This window comes from Filicampus tigris, chromosome 2, assembly GCF_054856515.1.
Source record: "Filicampus tigris isolate MCC_2025a chromosome 2, RoL_Ftig_1.0, whole genome shotgun sequence".
In the NCBI taxonomy this organism is placed as follows: Eukaryota; Metazoa; Chordata; class Actinopteri; order Syngnathiformes; family Syngnathidae; genus Filicampus; species Filicampus tigris.
In genome coordinates this window covers 21,216,566-21,238,136 of record NC_141218.1, presented here as the reverse complement: position 1 = coordinate 21,238,136, position 21,571 = coordinate 21,216,566, and the positions used below count along the sequence as shown (strand labels likewise).

Genomic DNA, 21,571 nt, shown 5'->3' with positions numbered 1-21,571 from the left:
CATTCACCCCAGATTTTCTTCAAATTTGGACAAAACATTTTTGTTCTAAAGAAATTTAAAGTACATTTTACGCTGAACCAATTTGATCCAGTACACTGTACCTGTACTGTACGTGAATGCAATGTGACTTGATAACCACTAACGACATGAAACAAATCTGATTAACATCATTTGCTTTTGTAATCTTTTTAATAGTAAAGAGATTTTGTGGACACCGCTTTACGAGACCCATAACATGGTAAATTAATGAAATGCTCATTTACATTTTACAATACCTATAAAATGCCACTTGGTGACAGTATCGCTCTGCAAACAGCCTTCTGTCAAGCCTTATCAAATGGACCATTGTTTTTATTTATATACTTTTACTTTATTTTGTTTTATTTTACTCTGGTTCACATAAATGTATACTTGTATGTGTTAAGAATATTTAAAAAATGTCAGTTGAGCTTTTTGTATGGCAACTACAGTACTTGACTCTTAAATGATTGAATTCACTTTACATTTCTAATGGGATTTTTGTTTTTCCAATTGAGAACGGAAATCAACCAGCATCACAGAACAAATTAAGGTAAAACAGTAAAAGAATAATTTATTGTCATATTGTCGACTTCCAATCATAAAGACGAGAGGGACATTTTTAACACGGCAACAACAATATAAGAAAAGCAAGCATGGTTCTACAAAAAAGGACATTACACAGAATTTATACTGTACATTTCACACACACACCAACATTAATCTGTTCATTGTTGTTGACATGACATAGAACAGGGGTCACCAATTTGGTGCCCTTAGGCACCAGGTCATCCCCAGGGACCACGAGTAACCCGCAGACCTGTTCTAAAAATAGCTCACCCGTAATGAGGCATCGTGATTTCTTAGGAATGTTGCTGGGGTTATCATTTGAAAATGTAACTTGCAGAGATGAATAGAAATAAAGTGTTGCGTATTGATAACTAATTCCTACCTTCTTCATTCATTGCTAATAATCATTTCAGAAGTGTGTATCAAACTGGTAGCGCGTCCTATTTATCAGTACCCAAGAAATAGCTCTGTTTCAAAAAGGTTGTTGACCCCCAACGAAGAATGTCCCTGTCAGCGCTACCTGTTTACTCACCACTACACTCACAGTGAAAAGTCAATGAAAGAGTCCAAACTAAGAGCAACAATCGAAGCCCTCTCCAATGATTAAATACTAAGTGCTAACTTTCCATCAATAATCTAAGTGTTGACTCTAAAGCATGTACCACACACTTGGGCTTGAGAAACAATAAAGATTTAAACTGCCTAACTCAACTTTAAACACCTTCAATGATACCCATGTGCGGGCTTGCCAATAAAAATAAAACATATATATTTCAGATCAGGATACCGTTTTGTGCAAAGATGAGCAATGTCAACGAGGGAATGTGGAGTGATAATATCAGAAAAGAGTCTGCTGAAACTATTTTTTTTAAATCACAGAAACCCCAATGTAGTGAAAAGAGTTGATCCAATTTTAATTAATTGGTCAGAAAATGATTATTTACTACAAATAATGTGCCTTTGTTCATCTATGCCGGCGACGCATAATGTCAAGCAGAACAATTTAAGTGCTCTTCCACTTGATGGCACAAATTAAAATTAATCTGAATAACCGCCTGTTGCCATTCACACAACAGAATAAAAACTTTGTGTTCACCTAGCAAGCTGTGATTCCAAGCCAAGTACATTTTTAAGTCCATTAAAACGAGGTCATAATTTTTTGCAGTAGACATACTTTTTTGTGACATTTTTCTTTTGTATGTGCCTTTGCTTAACCCATTAAGGACGAGAGTGCATAACCGCATATCTACCACTAAAGCCGGGAGCGCTGTTGCGTGTTTCTCCCTTTAAAGCCGGAGAGCGTATACGTCATTTTCTTTTTTTAATCCAATTCTCGGTCTCTTAGCCAATGAAATGCATCAGGATATACATGTGACGGTGTCGTGAGTTGTCGGAGCATATCCGGGATTTTTTCCGAGGAGTAATGGCGGACGCCGTCGATCGCGGTATCTCTGCTATAAGTCACGGCAGTGATATAGACGACGCGCTCGAGGACTTTAAAGCCGTGAAACCATCCAGGCGTAATGTATGGTTAAGATATAAGTTCGTAAACAATGACGATTTCAACGTCTTTGTAAGAGAATACAGCTTGGTAATTACCACTCGATTTTTTTTAATTAAAAATAGTGCTTCACTTGCATCTTCGATTGAAACAGTAAAGATTAATAAACACGTGCCTGTGTGAAAGCCACGTCTTAACTCTCAAATTCTTTTGGAATTACGTTACTATCTGCTACAGGGGCTGAGATATTAATTATTTTGTAGGTGGCGAAAATGTCAGGTTTTCAAGGGTGGCTCCAAAGACGACCGTAGGTTTGAGAGAGATGTCTCGCGAGGGACTTCGGGTATTAATGGGTTAATTAGAGTGGGAAACACTGTTCTAGGAAGCATGGCCTTAAATTCAATACTCAAGCAGCAAAGATCAACACTGTAACGGAGAAACTAAACAGGTTTGATGTCTAGTGTCAGTGTCAACTCTTCAAAGTCTTGTTGAAAAAAAAGAGATCATCGGGGTTCCTGATGCAGATTAAAATGACATGCGGTGCAGTCACGTGTGTGAACATTCTCTCATCCAGTCCGCCGTGGAGAAAAGCAAACTCCAAAGGAGGAGGAGTGGAAGTCCAAGCGGGGGGCCTCCAAAAAGGCACGAGTGACGGCGCGGGCCAGCGTGGCTCAGTACGTCTCCGGAATGTTAAAATTGAAGTCCGACTTGCCCTCAGGAGGGCCAACGTTCATGGGCGGCCCGGGCCGGCCCATCAGCATTTGCTCGTCAAAGTCGAAAATGTCGTCCCAGTTCAAAATCTGGCCCTGGGCGGACGGACGCGCGTCCTCCTGGCCGGGAGCCACGTGGCGCACGCTGCCGTCCTCGCCGATGAACGGCACGGCCGACCCGTCCGTGCTCCACGAGTTGGGCTTCATCTGCATGGTCTTGCAGGGCAGCAGGCGGTAAATGTTGTCCTCGCCATCCTTGGCCTTCTTCCCGCTGGGGTCCACGTTGTGGACTTGCTTGCAGTGGTTGGAGAGCAGCTGGTAGTTGAGGAAGGTGTCGTGGCACATCAGGCACTGGTAGCGCCGCTCGCCCGTGTGCTGGATTTCGTGTTTAGTTCTGTACTCGGCCAGAGCGAAGACTTTGTCGCAGTAGCGGCACGGGTACTTCCTTTCCCACGAGTGCGTGTTGAAGTGGCGGCGGAGGCTGGTCCGACACACGTAAGGACGCTTGCACACGGTGCACACGTAGAAAGTCTTGCCGTCCATGATCAGCTCGTAGTGGTCCTCGGACTCGGATTTGGACTTTTTCTTGTTAGGTGAGGGTTTGAGATTCTCAGGTATTTGTGGTATGGATCGCTTCCCTTTGTTGGATTTGGAGCCGCCCTCCCCTGGATCTTCCTTAACTGGTACAATGTCGTAGGTGTTCTCCCCTATGTTGGCGTAAACTTTACAATCTGGCGAAATGGAATCGATTTCTGTGGCTGCATTGAGCGTGACCGTTTTTTTCGTTGCTATCGTGGGCTTGACAACATTTCTTTGACTTGGGGGGCTGTCCGAGATGTCCAACAGCCTAATTTTGAAATCGCCTTGCTGCGGCGAAGTGGAAATTTGCTTTTTGTGGACACCCGATATGTCGGTGTTTTCCATCATGTTGCGGTTTCCGGACGATTGAGAAGCGCTGGGCAGCTCGGGGGTGAGGCTGCTGGTCTTGGCCGGCGTGGAGGGAGTACTTGCGGAGGAAACTCTGGTGGGGGAATTGAGGTTATTGGAGCTGCTGTCCGGACTTCGCAGCGGGCTTCTGTCGGGAACCTTTATTTCTTGTGTCCCTGTGGGTGCTGCCTCTTTTAATGTTGTACTTGCGCATTCTTTGCTTTGCACCTTTTCAACTTTATCCGAATCCGTCGCGTCAATGTAAATGACTTCCCCTGAAGCTTCCTTACTGGCTGCTCGCGACTTGGCGTCTGTCTCCGAGACGAACATGACGTCATCATCCGAGTCCTCTTCTTTATCCGTGGCGTTGCTCGACTGTTTGAACTCCTCTGCTGATATGGAGTAGGACTCGGAGATGATGGGCATATTCATTCCTGATGATGTTTGGCTTTGGGGGCTGTCCTCCTTTGACAAACCAGGTAGCCCTCTGACTTGGGAGAGCGGTGTCGCCAGGTTCGCGAGGAACTTCACCCCGAGTGTCTGGCCAGCGCTCATCAGCTCCTCCAGCAAGTCCGAGCGAATCCGTACGATCTTTGAGCTGTAAATGTAATTGATGATGTGCTCGAAGATCTCCGATCGGAGGAAGTTGAGTTCGATGACTTGCCCGGCGACGACAAACAGCTGGTGGAAATATGTACTTGACGCAGACAGGATGGCTTTGTGTGCGCGGAACTTCTTGTCTTGCACAATAATAGTAACATCGCAAAATAATCCAGTATTGCGCTGCTCGTTCATCGACTTCAACAATTCGGCCGAATACTGCGTGTGAGTCGCAGAGATCAGCTTTAGAGTCGGCATGTCTGCAGGCGGGAAAGGAAAACAAGAACAATTGTGGATTAGAGAAGAGATGTTTTTTTTTTTACAATTTCAAACTGTTCCCACGTGCTGAAGCACTTTTTCTCTTACCCACGTCAGAGGCTGTACTCAACTACGACAGGATGGTTAAAAATCATATTGCACTTGAAGTTTGGATGCAGCAACAATATGTTCACATTTGAACAATACTTTAGCATTTTCATGGACTTCAATGACACTCCCAAATCTGATGGTCTTTGCATTTACTTCCAGGTTACACGCTGCGGGTGTGTTGTTGCGTTAAAAAAAAAAAAAAACATGTGACTTTATTAGGAATAGCATTTCATCACCAAACCACAAAAATATATAGGTCAATTTATGTAGCGGTGTGGCACATGACAACTACATGATCACAAATAAATCTGTGCTAAAACTGCAGTTATTGCTTGCCTTTTGGCTTTGACATGATTTTGCTTCGGCCTGGTCAGCTCGCTGGATGTCATTGGTGGAGAAACTCGGTGTGGGGGCGGTTATTATGTTAATTAGTTAGTGTTTCAAACAGTGTACACATTTTCAGAAACAGGCAAAACTCTATGGATTTAATTGGTTATTTGATGTAACATTTGATGAGTGGGCAGGCACTGCACAGACCCAACTATTTTAAATTGAAAAGTCAATTTTCTTTAACGTATCAAGAACACATTATGAGGATTCCTCTGTGGCAGTTTGGTTATCTTTCTACTGTCTGTCTTTTCTACTAACCATGCAGTAATCTCACTACTTGACGGAATCAACAAATTTAAGGACATTCGTTTTGAGTTTATGTTTTTGAGCCAACAGATTTGACCTGAAATTGCTACATCTAATTCCTTCGTTTACATACCAAGTGTGAAAACACTGCAAGAAATTCCCATGTCACAATGAAGTGACGTTTGCTAGTTTTCCTTGAGCCAAGTAATAGCATCTAGGGTTAATTTAGCGGAGTAACTTAAAGTTTTTACGTGTATCAGATAGATTAAGGTTCTTACTGTGAATCGTCTACGTGCTAAAAAATGTGATAATGCCGTTTTCTCATCCTGTTATGAACAATAGGACAGCGAGGGCCTAAATTATGACAGCTCGCTAACGCATTACCTTGCAGAAATGCACAACAGTTACTACTTTTGACTCGGAAGTATAACCGGATGGCAAGATGAATATTGAAAACTGTTCAGTTTACCTGCGCCTTGTGCGTTTTCCGCCGGCATAAAGAAAATAGCGTTCGTAGCTAATGCGTTAGCCGCTTGGCTACACAATGGCAAAGAGCGGAGGGGCTTCACCTGCCAAACGAGGAGAGCTGCGTCGTCGCGTGATCGTCACAACAGCCACGAGGAGTCGCCACTGCGTGACATTAAAACGTTCATATCCAAAGGATATTTTAATTAAGCACACAGTAACATTTCTTTACAACATGATATAATTCAGCCCACACGCTTTGCTATCTGAAATAACTTCCGGGTTGTCTGGACTGCCTTCAAAATGAGAAGGGACGAAAGTGCTGCTGCTTAAAAAACAAAACAAAACTATGAAACTTAGTTGTTCCAAATTAGTTGTGGATCATTACTCGCATTTTCTGTTTTTAAGCAACAAGGCTTGTGCATATATAACACTATAGTTTGATAAGCGAATGAAATCCTTTGGGGACAATGCATTTGGATCTGTATTAAGATGGTTTGAGTTGATCGACATACAATAAGCAGTTTACTTTTCTTCTGAGTGTGAGTGTGTGTGCGTGTGTGTGGCAACGCCGAAGCAGAGACACACACGTAAATGCAGCATTTCAAACTGAATGGTACGTCGACGAGGCCGCCATATTGGATGAGCCAGCTGCTATTAGATCTCATGCAGTGGAAAAAAGCCACTCGTCACCTTTCACAGGTACAGTGGACGTAAAATGTCTCCACGCCACTGTTTGAATGCCAGGGTTTTATGTTAAATACAGTATATAAAAAGGAGACCAAGGCAGTGCTTTAAGTGAGGAAAAAAAAATAAGTGCCGTACTCCCCTTATTTGACTGTTGCCAGGTAAATGAGGCGCTGGGTAACAGAAGATAACTAACTAACTAACTAACTAACTAACTAACTAACTAACTAACTAACTAACTAACTAACTAACTAAAAACTTATTTGGTCATGACTTGTTTGACCAAAGGTCTGGCAAATTCTTGTTCTGTGCAATTATTGTTGACATCACTAGCAACAAGGCAAATCAGAAGCGTTAACATTAGCTGGCTGGTCTTCACTTGCAAGATTGAGGTGTGTCATCATAGCCCACTTCATCACCAGTCTCGGTTCTCTTTGGTCCCTTTTGGAGCCACGCCAACATTTATGGCTTCAATTGTTTTCAACCGTTCATGTGTGTGTATAATTTGTTTTCATATTTCATAAACTTGGTCCCCTGTCTCGCATCTCGCTCCCCACCCAGTTCCAAAACCCCATCCTCGCCGATGGTCCTTTACATTTCACAGATGGTCATAAAAAATGACAACATACATCATTTGTAATCTAATCAATACAAATATTTACTCTTTGATTTTAATCAATAAAAATATGTATGTTTAGGACACATATACCAAAACACGTTTTTAGTATGTCACACTGAAACTGATTAATATTAAATTAATATTAAAATACCTGTATATAGGATAAGGTCCACTGATAGTGTAGTGGTACACACGCCTGAGTTGTGTGCGGGCAGCGTGGGATCGATTCCCGCTCAGTGACAGTGTCTATGTGTGCCCTGCGACTGGCTGGCGACCAGTTCGGGGTGTAGTCTGCCTTCGCCCATTGACGGCTGGGATAGGCTCCAGCAACTCCCCGCGACCCTGTATAGGATAAGCGGTTTGGAAGATGACATGACATGACATGACATGTATATAGGATAGTACATACTTAAAATCATCAGATTAAAAGTTACATTTGTTGTTTTTGGTGCCATTTCCTTATATATTAGTGAGTGTGTGAACAAAAGGAATTGACTTTGTGCACCTTGTAAGTAGTTACTTTAGTCCGTTTACTTGATTTAGCAGGCACGCGACCCGGGTGAGGATAAGCGGTTTGATATATAGTCTTAGCTGACACATACAACATGGCGGAGACGCTAACGTATGTGTCGTACACGTATACGGATTATTGGATATTTCGACGTCGAAAACATACGGAAACGGAAATGGAAATGCTCAACAAACACATGAAGAAGAAGGAAACGGAAATGCATGCAGAGTATCGGTTGTTGGCCAATCGTACGGTAGTTTAGCGGAGGGCCTTTCACTTTCTTAAATCTATCTTTGTACCGATTATTTTTCTTCGATTCATTCGCTTATAATCATGCCACAGTTCAGCCGTTCGGCCTCTCGGAGTCCCCGGCACGTTCGAACCCGCTCTCGATCTCGATCTCGCTCTCGCAGCCGTGAGAGGAGCATATCTCCGGACAGCTTCGGGCCCAAACTACCGAGGCCCCGCGACAGGGAGCGCGAGCGACAAGAACGAGAGCACCGACTCAGGGAGGCGAGGACCATCAAGCGGTTCCGAGTTGGAAGCCCCCGCCGCAGTCGCTCCCGATCCCGAGAAAGGTTCGCCGGTGGCGGCCAAAATCACAACCGCTGGTCCGAGCAGAGAGACACTCCGTGGAGGCACGGCGGCTCCAGAGACGATTTTTACCACGACCAGCAGAGAGACGATGCTCACAGACAGAGACAAGAAGAACTCATGGCAAGGTATAGACTTTTTCAAAATATAATTGTAATTTACCCCGTTTAGCACTAGTTATCAACACTAATCACGCAAGCATGTTTGTCAACGTTAACGTTATTATTCCAGCCTGCAGGGGGCGATAATGAGTCAAGAGTCTGGGAAACAAAGTTCAGCGCAAACATAATGGAAGTCTTATTAAAAAAAAAAGAAAACAACAGCATTGCCATATCTTACCTCTGAAATTCTAACCCTAGACTTGATCCCATTTCATACCTTTGTTAAATTAGGTTACATTTAACTTACTTTTTGAGACAGAGTACAACTGATATGAGTACTAATTTTCTTGAAATAATTCACTGCACTCTGTTAAAAAAATGAGGCAGAAGTGTGATCATGTTACAGTAGCATTAGCAGCATGTCAAAGTATCTCTCAGTGAGTTGAGCACATTATAATATTGAATTATTATTTTTTTAAGTGTAAGAAATGTTTGCCTGATTTATATAATTTATATATACCAGGGTCCGACCGATCAATGTCGTCCGACTTAATCGGACTTTATTAGCGTTTTAAAAACTCGTCTTTTTTTCCCCCCACACATTACACCATAAAACAAAGATGATGACATCCAACCATTTTTTTTTGCCAATTTTTCTCTGTTGTAAAGTTAATCAAATCCTGAAGGACCAAGTATTGTAATACAATCAAATGTTCTGTCTATAATTAATTTATTGTGTTGTTGTAGGCGTATGTCATTGATAGATTCGGTGAATTTTTGTAATCCAAAGAGTTGACTTTCAGTCCCCTGATTGTTTCCTTTAAACAATTCATTTCTCCTTTTATTTGACTGTTTTCATGCACTGCGGTGTCCAGGAAAGCAGCTTCTGAGACTGAGAGCAATGCACGTCATTATGATTGAGTACAACATCACTGGGAATCCGGGGTATCTTAAAACGGCGACGAATTTTCATGAGAATTTGTGCGCGTTGAAACACTGAAATGTTTATGGTGGTGCTTGTGTTGCTTTTAGAAGGCAGATCTATCTTTTTAAGACAGTTTATATCTGTGATGGTTTATTTGGGCAAGTCTTGTATACAAGGTGTGTAGCCATTACCCTACCACTATTTTCTAACCCCCCCTCCCCAAAAAAAAACAACAAAGCTGTCATTGTGGAAGATAACATGCCCCTTGGGATGCAAATGTTTTCTTTGGACCAAATATTCTAAACACAAACTTCAATTGAACATGGCACAAGTTTCACCCAAATACCACATTTTAGAGTTACAACTTGTCATTACTGACATTTCAACCTCTAACTACATGATTTTCTAACAATCTAACCCATTTCACTTATAGAGCTTTAAAGTGAATTTCAGAGTTTTTTTCACCCCTAATATATGATACATGTTTAAAGATAACTGCTGAGAGCTATGTAATATTGAATTGTTAACAATACTCTACTCTGTGGTGTGTCAAATGTACAAAGTAAGATTGCGAACTCGTGTGTGCTTGTGTGACGCAGGCGGCTGAAGGAGCGAGAGAGGATCGGCGAGCAAGGTTGTCCCGAAGTGTGGGGATATTCGCCGAGGGTGAAAGAAGAAGAGTAAGTCAAATAAGTGTCACCCTCTCTGCCAAATGTTTTGTCTCATTTGAATCGCTTGTTTCGTCATTCTCGGAAAGTTGAACATTGCTTTTGTTTGTTTCTCCACCAGCTCTGATGAATTCACACCCGTTGAAGATGACGGGAAAAATGTCAGCTCGGCATCAAACTCGGAGGGTACGTGTGTAGCACACACGCACACATTTATTAAAAAAAATAATAATAATTAAGATATTACATGGACATGTGAATTGGCAACCTTTACCATGAACTCAAAATGTATCTTATGTGCACCCTGTTTCCACTCATCATCCTTGAAATGTTTCTACAACTTAACTGGACTCCATCTGTGGTATATTCAGTTGATTGGACATGAGATAAAGAGGGGGACACCTTTCCATATAGGTGAATACTTGCCGGATGTACTGTAATGTTTACGGCTTGGAAATGTAGTGCCGCCAAAGCTGAAAATCGATGCTTTGACCGTTCATGGGGACTTGCCTGTGCTTTGCAGTTTGGACTTGCTCAACCAGTAGCCACTCCCTACATCTACCACTAAATACCTGCAGTAGGTGGTGCAAGATGAGCATTTGCTCATTTGCATTTTTCCAAGTCAGAACCACCTACTCAAAACAGGCTGATTTCAGCGAGGCTTGAAAAAAGCCGTTTTTTTCTCCATTCCTTTCTAATTTTTGACGAAAGCGCGTTGCAAACTAAGAGACTTGTTTTAAATTGAGAGGGAAAAGGACTTAGGTCTTCTTTAAAAGGTATTGCTACTGTGTGTTTGTAGATGACAAGAGAAAAAAAAAGAAGAAATCCAAGAAGAAAAAGCACAAGAAGCAGTCAGACAGCGGCATGGAGTCCGACGCAGATGGTAAGTAATGTTTAAATGCACAATTTGTTGTTACTGTTACTCACATGTTTAACCCATGTATTTTTTTTGTTCAGAGGACGGAGTAAAGAAAAAGAAGAATAAGAAAAAGAAGAGCAAGAAGTACGTGTCATTATAACAATTGTTTCCCTCTACAAAGAAAGATACTGAAACGCCGCCACGTTTGCTCTCAGGTCCAAGAAGTCCAAGAAGAAAAAAGCGAGGAAGAGCCGCAAGTCGTCGAGCGACTCCAGCAGCAGCGAGTCTGAGGAAGAGGAGGAGGACGCTGGCGAGGTGTTGTGGGTTGAGAAAGGTTCCGCTGAAGATAACCTGGTGGGACCCGAAGCGCCGCTCACGCTCCTGTCTCAGGACGAGAGACCTTTAGAGTAAGTGCAGCATTTGGAGAGAGCGAAAAGTCAACTCAAGTTACATTTGAGAAGGCACACCATTGTTATAACATCATTTTGTGCAAATGATCATCCGCGTCACCTCAAACAATACAACATTCTACATGCGCACCTCCATGCCAAGAAACAAAGAACACTGAGCAGTTAGGGTCCGGCATGTTCAAGCTTTACATCCCTTTGTCTTGCAGTTTCGGGCACGCTCTGCTGCCAGGTGAAGGTGCGGCCATGGCGGAATACGTAAAAGCCGGAAAACGTATTCCAAGGAGAGGAGAAATTGGTTTGACGAGCAACGAGATCGCAGACTTTGAGAAGTCGGGCTACGTCATGAGCGGCAGCAGGTACGTAGTTTGTCATCATACTTCCTGATGTTCATATTCAGTGCTGGACGCAGACACTTTTCAATGAATGAGCCGCTTTGACTTGTACTCACTTGGTATGAATGTCACCCCCCGCAGACACCGCCGCATGGAGGCCGTGCGTCTGCGAAAGGAAAATCAGATCTACAGCGCAGATGAGAAGCGAGCGCTGGCCTCCTTCAATCAGGAAGAAAGACGGAAAAGGGAAAGCAAGATCCTGTCCAGTTTCAAAGAGATGGTCTACAGGAAGACCAAAGGCAAAGAGGACAAGCCGTGAGACAAACGGCTCCATTTTGAGCACGGCATTTGTTTTTAGACTATTATGTACATACTGTCTTTGTTTCTTGTAAAATAGATTATTTGCTTTCATTTACTCTTTTTCATGTTGCAAATCTGCCAATAAAATTACTTTTGCAACTACCAGTACTAAGTGATCCTGGATTTTTTATTGTTCATCACATTTTAAATGCAACTGAGCACTTAGTAGTAAATCATAAGTTAGTTAAAGTGAAAATCAACCCAAACATATTTCTTTTCAAGAATATGATCCCAGCAGGCCCACTAGTTGAAATACGGTATTCTGATTAGCAGCAAAATCCACCCATTTTAGCCATCTCTGGGGGCAGCCATTTTGTCACATTTTTCAAAGCTTACGTTGGAACTGGTATATACTTATGTAAAATGTTGGAATTAAAAATGGAAAAAAAATAAAAGTATATTTCGATTCAAAGACTGTTCTAATAGAGTTCGGTGATCCCTGAATATGATTCTTTTCCAGTAAAATGATACACCAAAGATGTACAAGTAATATGGTATTTGAATTTGGCTTTGCAAAGTGCTCAAATTATTTTGGACTTATCCAACGAGCCGTCGAGCAACTTTTTAAAGTAAAAGTCCGTCTTTGTGACAGTGACTCTCTTAATTTTGGCTGTAAAGTGAGCAGAGGGAAGCTGCACTAAAAAAATTAACTCAGTTTTATTTACTTCCTGTAACAGCTGACCTCTGCTCACCGTGCAGCTAAACTTAGAGGAAAGTCACTGTCGCGAAGACGGACTTTTATGTAATTTTACTTATAAAACTTGCTTGATGGCTTATTGGAGAAATCCAAAATAATTTGCACTTTGAAAAGCCAAATTTTGCTTTTCGTTGTCACACAAATTCCTGCAAGTATATCAATTTTATGCACACCTAAGCAGGCCCAGATTTCACACCAAGTCATTTTGTGTTTATCATTATTTCAGTGTATTTTAGGCTATATACTTTTGTTTGGTGGTGTGTCGTGAGATTGTTGTGTGTTGAGGAGCAGTGTATTATTCCATGAGTGTTAAAGAGCAACATAGAAGCCAATCAACCCAGAAATAGTTTATACGTTTTTAATTAGTAACATAGACACAAATGAATGTGCAATAGAACTTTCTTAAATGTACAACAAATAACGTTCTTCCTTGTCATTCTTGTCAGTGGATGTTCTCGAGTCCCTGTTGAAGGAAATAATTAATTGCTGAACATCATTTAGCAATAAAGTTATGATTATATTGTGTTTGTATTGGTTGCAAGCTCTCAATAAAAAATGATGGGCCTGCGACTACAGACGTGAACTTTAACCTTGGAGTCAAAGTAGCGCCCTGTTCCCGACACCCGCTTGTCTCTCTCCATCAGGTACCACTGCCACGGAATTCGGGCGATTCTTTTCTCCTGCGTGAAAGTAAAAAATAAACACATTAACAGTTCAGAACAATACGTTTACACGTTTCTTCTTACCACCGCTACATTAGCACCTAGAATCCCCCAAGATCCACCACCAGCTCACCTTTCCACCATTGGTGAATTTATGGATCTGTGCGGTGGCGACGCCGGGAATGATCAGACACACCGCCATGACGCCGAGGCCAGGCAGAATTTCATACCACATGGCGGCGACAGGCGTTTAACAGCCCAGAAATAACACTTTAAACTTGAATGACCACCGAGTTGTCCGGTTTGTTTTTGCTACGGACACTAACAAGATGGCGCTCCCTGCGAGTGTGAGGAACCTTTCACTAGCGGAAGTACAAACTACCATCTGGTTGTATTTCAAAATAAAGCTCTATTTAAAAAAAAAACAACAAAAAAAACTACCGTCTGCCTAAATTATTCAATATAAAATAATCCATGAGTGTAATATACGGGGAAAACAGTAATTCATTACGTGTGGAGATTATATTATTAATGTTCTACAAATTTAAATTTAAAATCAAGCAACAAAGTCCGAAACTATCAAGGCATGTAACAAGCTAAGCTCTTATTTTGAATAAATTTAACGTTAGGTTGAACGTGTGTTTTGCCCACAGCGCCTCTTGTGCTTTGGCAGTACACGTCAGGGACGACGTTAAACGCTGCGCAATGCGCATGTGTGACTAGTTCCCACCAGTTCCCACCCACTTCGGCGAAGTTGTTAAAAAGTAAACAAGTCTTGGGAATGACACAAAGTTGACACAAGTAGTCTTTTACAAATATGAAGGAAGATAAGGAAAACACTCGACCCAGGGAAAGGAGGGTGGAATTAATGTGCGAGGATTCAGATAGGACGGAGAAGTCGAAGGAAAAGAAGGAGACCATGACAAAGGTAAACTCGAGCTAAGCTAGGCTAGGTTAGCTCGCTGGGACGATTTGTTTGTGATTGTCGTAAGGGACACAATTGAATCCATATTTCGTGTAGCTAGTATGTTTTAGCAAGTTATACATATGTATGTATATCTATGCGTATACATGTGCGTTTAAATATGTGTGGCATTCTTATGTTTTAATTATTAGTAGGGTTGCCAACTTTAATTAATGAAAATAAGGGTTACCCACCACGGCATCTTGGATCCAGGGGCCTCACAACGGACGGCCCCTGTGGGATGAAGCGACCCTGACAGTGTTGCATTTGTGTTAAATGTTTTTTGTCAGATGTGGAAAAGATTGGATAGACATTCAGCACAATATTTTCTGCAGCTTGTGGGATGGCTAGGAAATTGCCTCACAATGTTGTGCACTCCGTGCAGTTTGTTTCTCCAAGTTGGTGAAGACAGAGATGTGAATTCTATAATTCACACTTGTATTGTCTGCATTAAGCAGTGTGATTTGAAATAAGAAACAAAATGTGCCCAACGTATGCTCTATGCGAGCTACAGTCCCAGCAGTGGACTCTTTTTTTTTTTGCATTTGTAGTCGACATGAATGAAAATACCGGGACAAATCGCGTCCAGTATTGGTTAAAATGGGACACGAAACCTAATCACCTAATAAGAAATTATTCTGTATTTTACGGGATGGTGGGCAACCCTAATTACTAGTTAATTGATCCTATGTTCATTTTTTCAGGTTTTAATTGAGTGTGGTTTTGGTAGCAAGTGGACTAGTGGTTAGCATGTCTGCTTCACAGTTCTGACGTTCGAGGTTCGAGTCTTGGCTGTGGCCTTCCTGTGTCTAGTTTGCTTGTTCACATTGATTTTCTCCAGTTTCCTCCCACTTTCCAAAAACATGCGTGTTAGGCTCATAGAAACCTCTAAGTGGCCCATATGAGTGTGAATGGATGTTTGTCTTTATGTGCCCTGCAATTGACTGGCGACCGGTCCAGGGTGTACCCCGCCTCTCGCCCCAAATCAGCTGCGGAATGTCAGCTCACCCTAATATGGACTAGTGGTAAAGAAAATGGATGGATGTTTTTTTTTTGACAATTTATCAAACTAACATTGTAAATAGCCACCTTATCCATTCACTATGCTTTGTACTAATGGAGGAATAACACTGCTCTTGTAGATTGTGATCAGGAGGCTGCCACCAAGTCTCACTAAAGAGGAGCTGGAGGAGCAACTGCAGCCTCTTCCAGAAGTGGACTATCTGGAGTTCTTCTCCAATGACACCAGGTAAGCACACTCCAGGCTAATGATAGCCGTTAGTCTTGCCGCAACCTGTTAGTTTCATCCCCGATCGTCATGGTAAACAACAGAGAAGGGGTGGGGCAAGCAGTGGCGTATTTGCATAAATCAGGACCATTCCCCCAAAACAGGCCTGTTTTTTTTTTCTTCTCCAAAACAGATTGAACATGTGCTTAATGTTTGATTCTTGGCATTCTATTTTGACACCATTTAAATTGTGAAAAAACAAATCATAAAATGTCTGCATTAATGACATTTCTCCTCTTAGCCTGTATCCTCACCTCTTTGCGAGGGCTTACATCAACTTTAAGAACCAAGAGGATATCGTCCTGTTCAGGGATCGCTTCGACGGATACGTGTTCATTGACAACAGAGGTATCAAAAGGTATCCTGATGTTACAGTTTAGATGAAAATGTCCACTCAATGGAGTCTTTGCACATGCTTGTTGCCAACCAGGACAGGAATACCCTGCAATTGTTGAGTTTGCACCTTTTCAAAAGACTTCCAAGAAAAGAAGCAAGAAAAAGGATGCCAAGTGTGGAACCATTAGTGACGGTGTGTATTTTCAGAGATGAAATTATGATTATTATTATAGTTTTTTACTGATCTACACTCTACAAATGTTTTCTTAAGATTTGTTGGCCATCCCTTTGTCCTTAAATGTTTCTGTTCCATTACTTTGGTGCACCAAAAACATCCATGCATCAAGTTTCTACGCCGCTTACTTATCCTTTTCAGCGAACCCCAACTTTGGGCAAAAAGCAGGCTACACTTGAAATGGTTAAAAGGCAGTCAGAGTACACTTATAGACAAGCAACCGTTCACCCTCACATTCACCCAGTGACTCACTAGCCGGGTTTACGTGGAGAATTTTTTGTCATTCGGAATGAAACTCTATGGTCACCTGTTTACATGTGACGTGATCTATTTTCGAGCGGCCGTTTACTTGCTCCACCCCGTTAATCAGATCAGCCGTGTTACAGCTGTGTGGCATGCGGAGATTGATGGCAAAACATCACGTGATCTATCAAGATGGAGTTCATTCATCTATTTAGCACAGTATTCACAATTGTTTTACCACTTTTATTAAAGTAGCATCTTGATTAAAAACAAGTTAGCAGTACTTTAAAACAAGTTCTCGCGTCACAGACGGTAAGACGCTGCCATTTTAAAGTGCGTATACAATGACGTCATTACGCATTTACGTCAAGACGGAGCATGCGCAGTCCGAGCGCAGCCTGGCCATTCCGATTGAATTGTTTACATGGCGCTCGTTCGGATTTGCAAAAGGAACATACCATGCCTGTGAATCTGAATTAAATTCCATTCGGACTCAGCCTTATATCCCGATTGGGGTTTTTATATGGAGCATTTTCATTCCGATTGGTCATTCGGATACTTCCTAATCGGAATACATGGCTCCATGTAAACCCGGCTACTCACTGAGTGGGTCAGCCCAGTGTACTCTGATGTGCTGCATGTTTAGTCATTTAAAAAAAGAAAATGAAAAAAAAAACAAATTTTATTCTTAATGTTTTATAATTAATATTCTGTATTACTTATGCGTACATGTTCTTCTAGATCCTGATTACAAGAAGTTCTTGGATTATTACACTGGAGACAATGAGAAATTGACGTCCACGCCCGAGACTCTGCTAGAAGAGATTGAAGCCAGGTCAAAGGAGCTTGTGGGTAAGGAAACATTATAGCGGTGCTGGGCCATTAATAATTTTAATTTGTTTAATTTTAATTTTTTTAGGGGGGGGGTGCACTTAACATGGCTGCAAAACAGAGAGGAGCTAGTTTACCAAACAGAGTCAGTGTTGCCAAGTTGGATTTTATGTCTTTTAATGCTCGTGGGGGGGAAACAGACATAAACTTTTTCAAAGCTTGTATGGTATCAGGACAAATAAAACAAAACAAAAAAAAACACAAATAAAAAGTTTTTTCGAATAATGTTATTATCATTTGCATTTCTATAAGTAAAGGGAGTAAAATCAATGAAACTTGGATTTTTGTGAAGAAAAAAAATAAGACCATGTCGCCCAGCCCTACATTAAAGTAATCAACAGTGTTTGTGTCTTAGCTCCACTAAATCCAACCTTTATTTTTCCCAAAGCTAAAAAAACAACTCCTCTGTTGGACTTCCTGAAGAATAAGCAGGTAAGTCAGGCACAGTAGTGAGCCTTACCAAACAACAGAAAATAGACTTGTTCTCTCCTCAGAGAATCAGGGAGGAGAAGAAAGAGGAGAGGAGGCGGCGGGAGCTGGAGCGCAAGCGCCTTCGAGACGAGGAGCGACGCAAGTGGCGCGAGGATGAGCGGCGGAAGCGCAAAGGAGCCGAGAAAATGAAGAAACCAGAGAATGACAAGGAAGTCAAAGACGAGCCAAAAATCAAAGTAAGTAGCGCAGTAAGTACTCACACTCGAGGGAGTCAAAGTAACAAGTTTTTAGAAAATTTAATACCCTCGTGTAAAGTACAGATACCTGAAATATCGATTTAGAATACGGTAAACAATAAACTATTTTTTACTTCACACCGCTGGCAAATTGGCAGTTCAAAATCCCTTCACACCCACACCGCAGAATGACGTCCTCTGTCTTTGTCCACCGTGCAGCTGCTGAAGAAGCCAGACAGAGGAGACGATGCCGACTCGGACAAAATGAAGGTGAAGTTCAGAAAAGCCGAGAGGCCCGGCAAAGAGGACAGCAGATGTGCCGAGCACAAGAGACGACAAAACAATGACAACAAGGACGAGCGCGCAAAGAAGTAGGTCATAATTTTAGATGTCGAAAATTGTTTGTTATCCACTCCAGCATATTTGATTTCACCTACAACCTATTTTGTGTTCAGTTTGTTTTAATTGTATTTTTGTACCATGCATGTTGTTTTTTCACCTTTTTAGTTGTATTTATCTTATCATATTATACTTTATCTACATCCTGTTTTGTGTATTTAATTTGTAATCTAGTGTGACTTTACACTTTGCAACATATTTTATATCACCTTTTTATGTCAATTTTCCTTTTTAATTTCGTTTTAGTTGAGACTCTACAACACATTTTTGCCTGAATTACACTTTGTTTTGTGTCAGATTTTAGTTTTTACTTTAATTAGTTAAAACACTCCAATATGAGTTAAGTTGTATATTATTTAGTTACTTTTCTTGTTTTTGTTAAATTTTATTTCAGTGTATGGACTCGATGTATTTTACTTCAATTATCCAACATTTTTCATTATTTCCCTTTCTTGAAATTTTAATTTAATTTTAGTTCCAAACAGCAACACACTTGACCTATTTTGTCAGTTTTATTTTTATGTTATTTTATATACTTTAGTTTTTAATGTAATTCATTTTAATTTAGTTTTTTCCGGGCCAATATATTTTACTTCACCTAGTTTTGTGTATTGAATTGCATTTACTTAAATCCAAGTCTGTTCAATCCCAACATCATTTATTTATTTTTTCATTTAAAACATATATTTTATACACACTTTAACCTACACTTTTTATTGTGTCATAGTTATTTTTAATTATTAGTTAATTATAAAAAATTGTGTGTACACTGAACATATTTAACTTCAGATACACCGTATTTTGCATCAATTCTTTTTTAAATGTATGTTCATTTTATTTTCAAATGATTTTAGTTAATTGTAATTATTATTTGTTAAAATAATGATTTGATTTAATTCAATTCAGTTTTATTTAAATATATTTTGTATATAGTATTCATAAATGTAATGCGCTTCAACATACTCCATGTTTTCTCCCCCCACAGAGCAGACGAGGAAGGCCGTAAGGAGTTTCGGGATCATGACGCCGAACGCGACAGGGAGCGCGAGCTGGAGAAGGAGCGTCAGCAGAGGGAGAAAGAACGCATGAGGCGGCAGGAGCGACGTAGGAGGAGGGAAAGGCATGATGGTGACAACGTCAGCAGGAAGTGGGCAGAGGAGGAGGGGCCAGCAAAGAAGGAGAGGGACCGGCCACCGGACAAGAAACGGACAGACAACGCGTCAGAATCGGACAAAATGGAGAAGACGCCAAAACAAGACAAGAAGGACGACAGTGCCAAGAGAGAACGACTACGCAATAAAGTAACGCCATCAATGCTTCTATCAAAATGCTGTTTATGTCTACCTGTCAATCATGTATGCATTTCTTCCATCTATACGTACGATATGGATGTGTTTTTTAAGATTATTTTCACAGGTCTGTGTTTTGTTATTTAATAAGGAAAATAATACATTTTATTTAGAGGCACATTTTTAAGAAGGGGGTTTCTTTGCAATTTTTTTGCACGTACTTTCCTTCATTTTATATACTGTATTTTTTTTCTTATTCATTTTTATTTTTTGTATTCATAATCCATGCATTTTTAAACTTTAATTTGAATTTTTTATATAATTTTGTTGTTCAATTATCGGTGCATTTATAAAAAGTATTCAATTTCAAAATGATTGGTTTTATAAATATACTTTTTGTTCTCTTCATATGTTCGCTTTAAAAAAGTATTAATTTATTCACCCACGTACACATAGGCGTTTTAGAAATGTAAATTACACTCATGTTATGTCTTTCTTATTTATCCATACATTTTTAAAATGACGTTTTAAGAATTAGGTATTGTTTTTACAATATTTCCAATTTCAAAATATTCACAATTATTAATTACTATTATTAAAATCTTTGCATTGATGAGGCAGTTAGAGGGAAATTATGCATATCTATAGGGTTTTAGCAAAACAACAATTAGAATTGGAAAATCAGTTTTGATTTAAAAGGTGCAAGTGCATCAACTTGAACTGAATTGCTCCATTTTAAAATAAAAGATACATATCGAATTGTCTTTTATTGGAGAGACGGACACCTCTAAAATGTTTGCTGTATTTGTATGTTTATGATTCATTAAAAAGTAATAGTAGCTGTTTACATGTTTATTTCATAAGCATGATTCCTGTTTTTGTCACAGGATCGTCCTGCTATCCAGCTGTACCAGCCTGGAGCGAGGAGCCGCAATCGTCCAGCAGGAGGAGGTGGCGGCGGAGGAGGTGACACCAGCTCTGTGGACGGGAAGCCAGACACTGAGACGAAGAAAATGGCTGAGAAGGGCGACGACTGAGTGGATTTCTACTTGGGGCATTTTTGGTTTGGTGGAGGAGGATGTGACCAGCCAGACTCTGAGCATCATGTTGCCTCAGGACCCGCTCTTCCATGTTTGAGGGCCAATACTGATTCATGGTGGAGCCAGGCAATTCCTCAAAGTTTCACTCCTGAGGAAAGTTAAGAGTTTGGCGACATGGCACAGCCCTTAACCCTTAAGTGACCTTACTTTTTGACACTATCACTGCAAACATTGTGTTTTCATTTTTACTTACACAAATCGTCCATCTGAACGGCTTTGACAGGCTTGTGACTGACTTTCATGGATGTGGAATAAACAGCTCTTGTTACAAGTTGTAACAGACTATAAATGTTTACTATGTGTTTATTATGTTTAAAAGTGTGGTTCTATAACTATATAAGGTCTGCATTGGGAATGTTAAATTCCATCCAAATGGGTTTTCAATGGACAGCGAATGAATGGGCTACAATGCAGTGGATGCGTTGGAGTTTTCACAATTCAGTCCTGTTAGTACAATTCCCCCATGGATGTATCCAGAGGCAAATATAGATATGAATGCAAAGTGTTTGGGGAAAAATGGAGAACGAGTGACATGGGGGTGAAAACAAGTGGGTACATAAGAAATATTATAGCTATTATTAGCTACCTTTCGATATACTGTACTGTATACTGATGGTTCGAAGTGTGCAAGAGGGAATGTGTAGAGGTGTTTATTCGAGAATTTGGGGTTGGAACGTCAAAGCGGCTATCACATTTGTCAGCAGAATTGCTGGCAGTAGTTATTAGTCTACAATGAGTGAAGGGGGTTAGACCAGATAAAGTGGTGATATGTACAGATTCAATGCGGGCTATGGTGGAGAGTTTACAATCCACTATCTGAAACGCTTATCCTCACGAGGGTCGCGGCAGTGATGGAGCCTATACCAGGTCCTGTTAAAAAGAATACATTTCCAAAATGAGACAATCTGTAGTAGCACGAAATTGCCTGCTGGTGTCG

The 21,571-nt window shown here is 40.8% G+C and overlaps 4 protein-coding genes across 6 annotated transcripts; 2 read left to right on the top strand and 2 right to left on the bottom strand.

Moving 5' to 3' along the window:
• Positions 1 to 566: 566 nt before the first annotated feature.
• On the bottom strand, positions 567 to 6,320 carry zbtb33 (zinc finger and BTB domain containing 33). 3 transcript variants are annotated; one of them, XM_086023221.1, is made up of 2 exons: positions 5,801 to 6,320; positions 567 to 4,586 (listed from the first exon to the last, which is right to left on the bottom strand). In XM_086023221.1, exons 1-2 carry the CDS (start codon positions 5,826 to 5,828, stop codon positions 2,761 to 2,763), a joined length of 1,854 nt encoding a protein of 617 aa, XP_085879347.1. In that variant the 5' UTR covers positions 5,829 to 6,320; the 3' UTR covers positions 567 to 2,760. The 3 variants fall into 3 exon arrangements, with proteins under 3 accessions (XP_085879347.1, XP_085879348.1, XP_085879349.1); XM_086023222.1 differs by having other exon boundaries at positions 5,901 to 6,320; XM_086023223.1 differs by lacking the exon at positions 5,801 to 6,320 and adding an exon at positions 4,693 to 4,871.
• A 1,482-nt stretch (positions 6,321 to 7,802) lies between these two features.
• nkap (NFKB activating protein) lies at positions 7,803 to 11,970 on the top strand. The gene is made up of 8 exons (XM_086024597.1): positions 7,803 to 8,335; positions 9,833 to 9,913; positions 10,023 to 10,087; positions 10,701 to 10,784; positions 10,859 to 10,904; positions 10,976 to 11,167; positions 11,377 to 11,526; positions 11,644 to 11,970. The coding sequence occupies exons 1-8, from the start codon at positions 7,947 to 7,949 to the stop codon at positions 11,819 to 11,821; spliced, it is 1,185 nt and encodes a 394-aa protein (XP_085880723.1). The 5' UTR covers positions 7,803 to 7,946; the 3' UTR covers positions 11,822 to 11,970.
• A 933-nt stretch (positions 11,971 to 12,903) lies between these two features.
• Positions 12,904 to 13,602, bottom strand: ndufa1 (NADH:ubiquinone oxidoreductase subunit A1). Its single transcript, XM_086023256.1, has 3 exons — positions 13,355 to 13,602; positions 13,150 to 13,239; positions 12,904 to 13,022 (listed from the first exon to the last, which is right to left on the bottom strand). Exons 1-3 carry the CDS (start codon positions 13,454 to 13,456, stop codon positions 13,002 to 13,004), a joined length of 213 nt encoding a protein of 70 aa, XP_085879382.1. The 5' UTR covers positions 13,457 to 13,602; the 3' UTR covers positions 12,904 to 13,001.
• A 299-nt stretch (positions 13,603 to 13,901) lies between these two features.
• upf3b (UPF3B regulator of nonsense mediated mRNA decay) lies at positions 13,902 to 20,927 on the top strand. The gene is made up of 10 exons (XM_086024475.1): positions 13,902 to 14,149; positions 15,328 to 15,434; positions 15,715 to 15,821; positions 15,904 to 16,002; positions 17,029 to 17,139; positions 17,567 to 17,610; positions 17,673 to 17,846; positions 18,066 to 18,217; positions 19,231 to 19,546; positions 20,422 to 20,927. Exons 1-10 carry the CDS (start codon positions 14,039 to 14,041, stop codon positions 20,569 to 20,571), a joined length of 1,371 nt encoding a protein of 456 aa, XP_085880601.1. The 5' UTR covers positions 13,902 to 14,038; the 3' UTR covers positions 20,572 to 20,927.
• Positions 20,928 to 21,571: the final 644 nt, after the last annotated feature.

Excerpts from the sequence above, each read along its gene's own strand:
- zbtb33 (XM_086023221.1), bottom strand. The coding sequence starts at position 5,828 with ATGCCGGCGGAAAACGCACAAGGCGCAG. Across the intron at positions 4,587-5,800 it reads GGAAAACGCACAAGGCGCAG|ACATGCCGACTCTAAAGCTG; the intron begins GTAAACTGAACA and ends TCCCGCCTGCAG.
- nkap (XM_086024597.1), top strand. The coding sequence starts at position 7,947 with ATGCCACAGTTCAGCCGTTCGGCCTCTCGGAGTCCCCGGCACGTTCGA. Across the intron at positions 10,905-10,975 it reads AAGAAAAAGAAGAGCAAGAA|GTCCAAGAAGTCCAAGAAGA; the intron begins GTACGTGTCATT and ends GTTTGCTCTCAG. Across the intron at positions 11,527-11,643 it reads TACGTCATGAGCGGCAGCAG|ACACCGCCGCATGGAGGCCG; the intron begins GTACGTAGTTTG and ends CACCCCCCGCAG.
- ndufa1 (XM_086023256.1), bottom strand. The coding sequence starts at position 13,456 with ATGTGGTATGAAATTCTGCCTGGCCTCGGCGTCATGGCGGTGTGTCTG. Across the intron at positions 13,240-13,354 it reads AATTCACCAATGGTGGAAAG|GAGAAAAGAATCGCCCGAAT; the intron begins GTGAGCTGGTGG and ends ACTTTCACGCAG. Across the intron at positions 13,023-13,149 it reads GGCGCTACTTTGACTCCAAG|GGACTCGAGAACATCCACTG; the intron begins GTTAAAGTTCAC and ends TTCCTTCAACAG.
- upf3b (XM_086024475.1), top strand. The coding sequence starts at position 14,039 with ATGAAGGAAGATAAGGAAAACACTCGACCCAGGGAAAGGAGGGTGGAA. Across the intron at positions 15,822-15,903 it reads CGTGTTCATTGACAACAGAG|GACAGGAATACCCTGCAATT; the intron begins GTATCAAAAGGT and ends GTTGCCAACCAG. Across the intron at positions 17,847-18,065 it reads AAGACGAGCCAAAAATCAAA|CTGCTGAAGAAGCCAGACAG; the intron begins GTAAGTAGCGCA and ends TCCACCGTGCAG.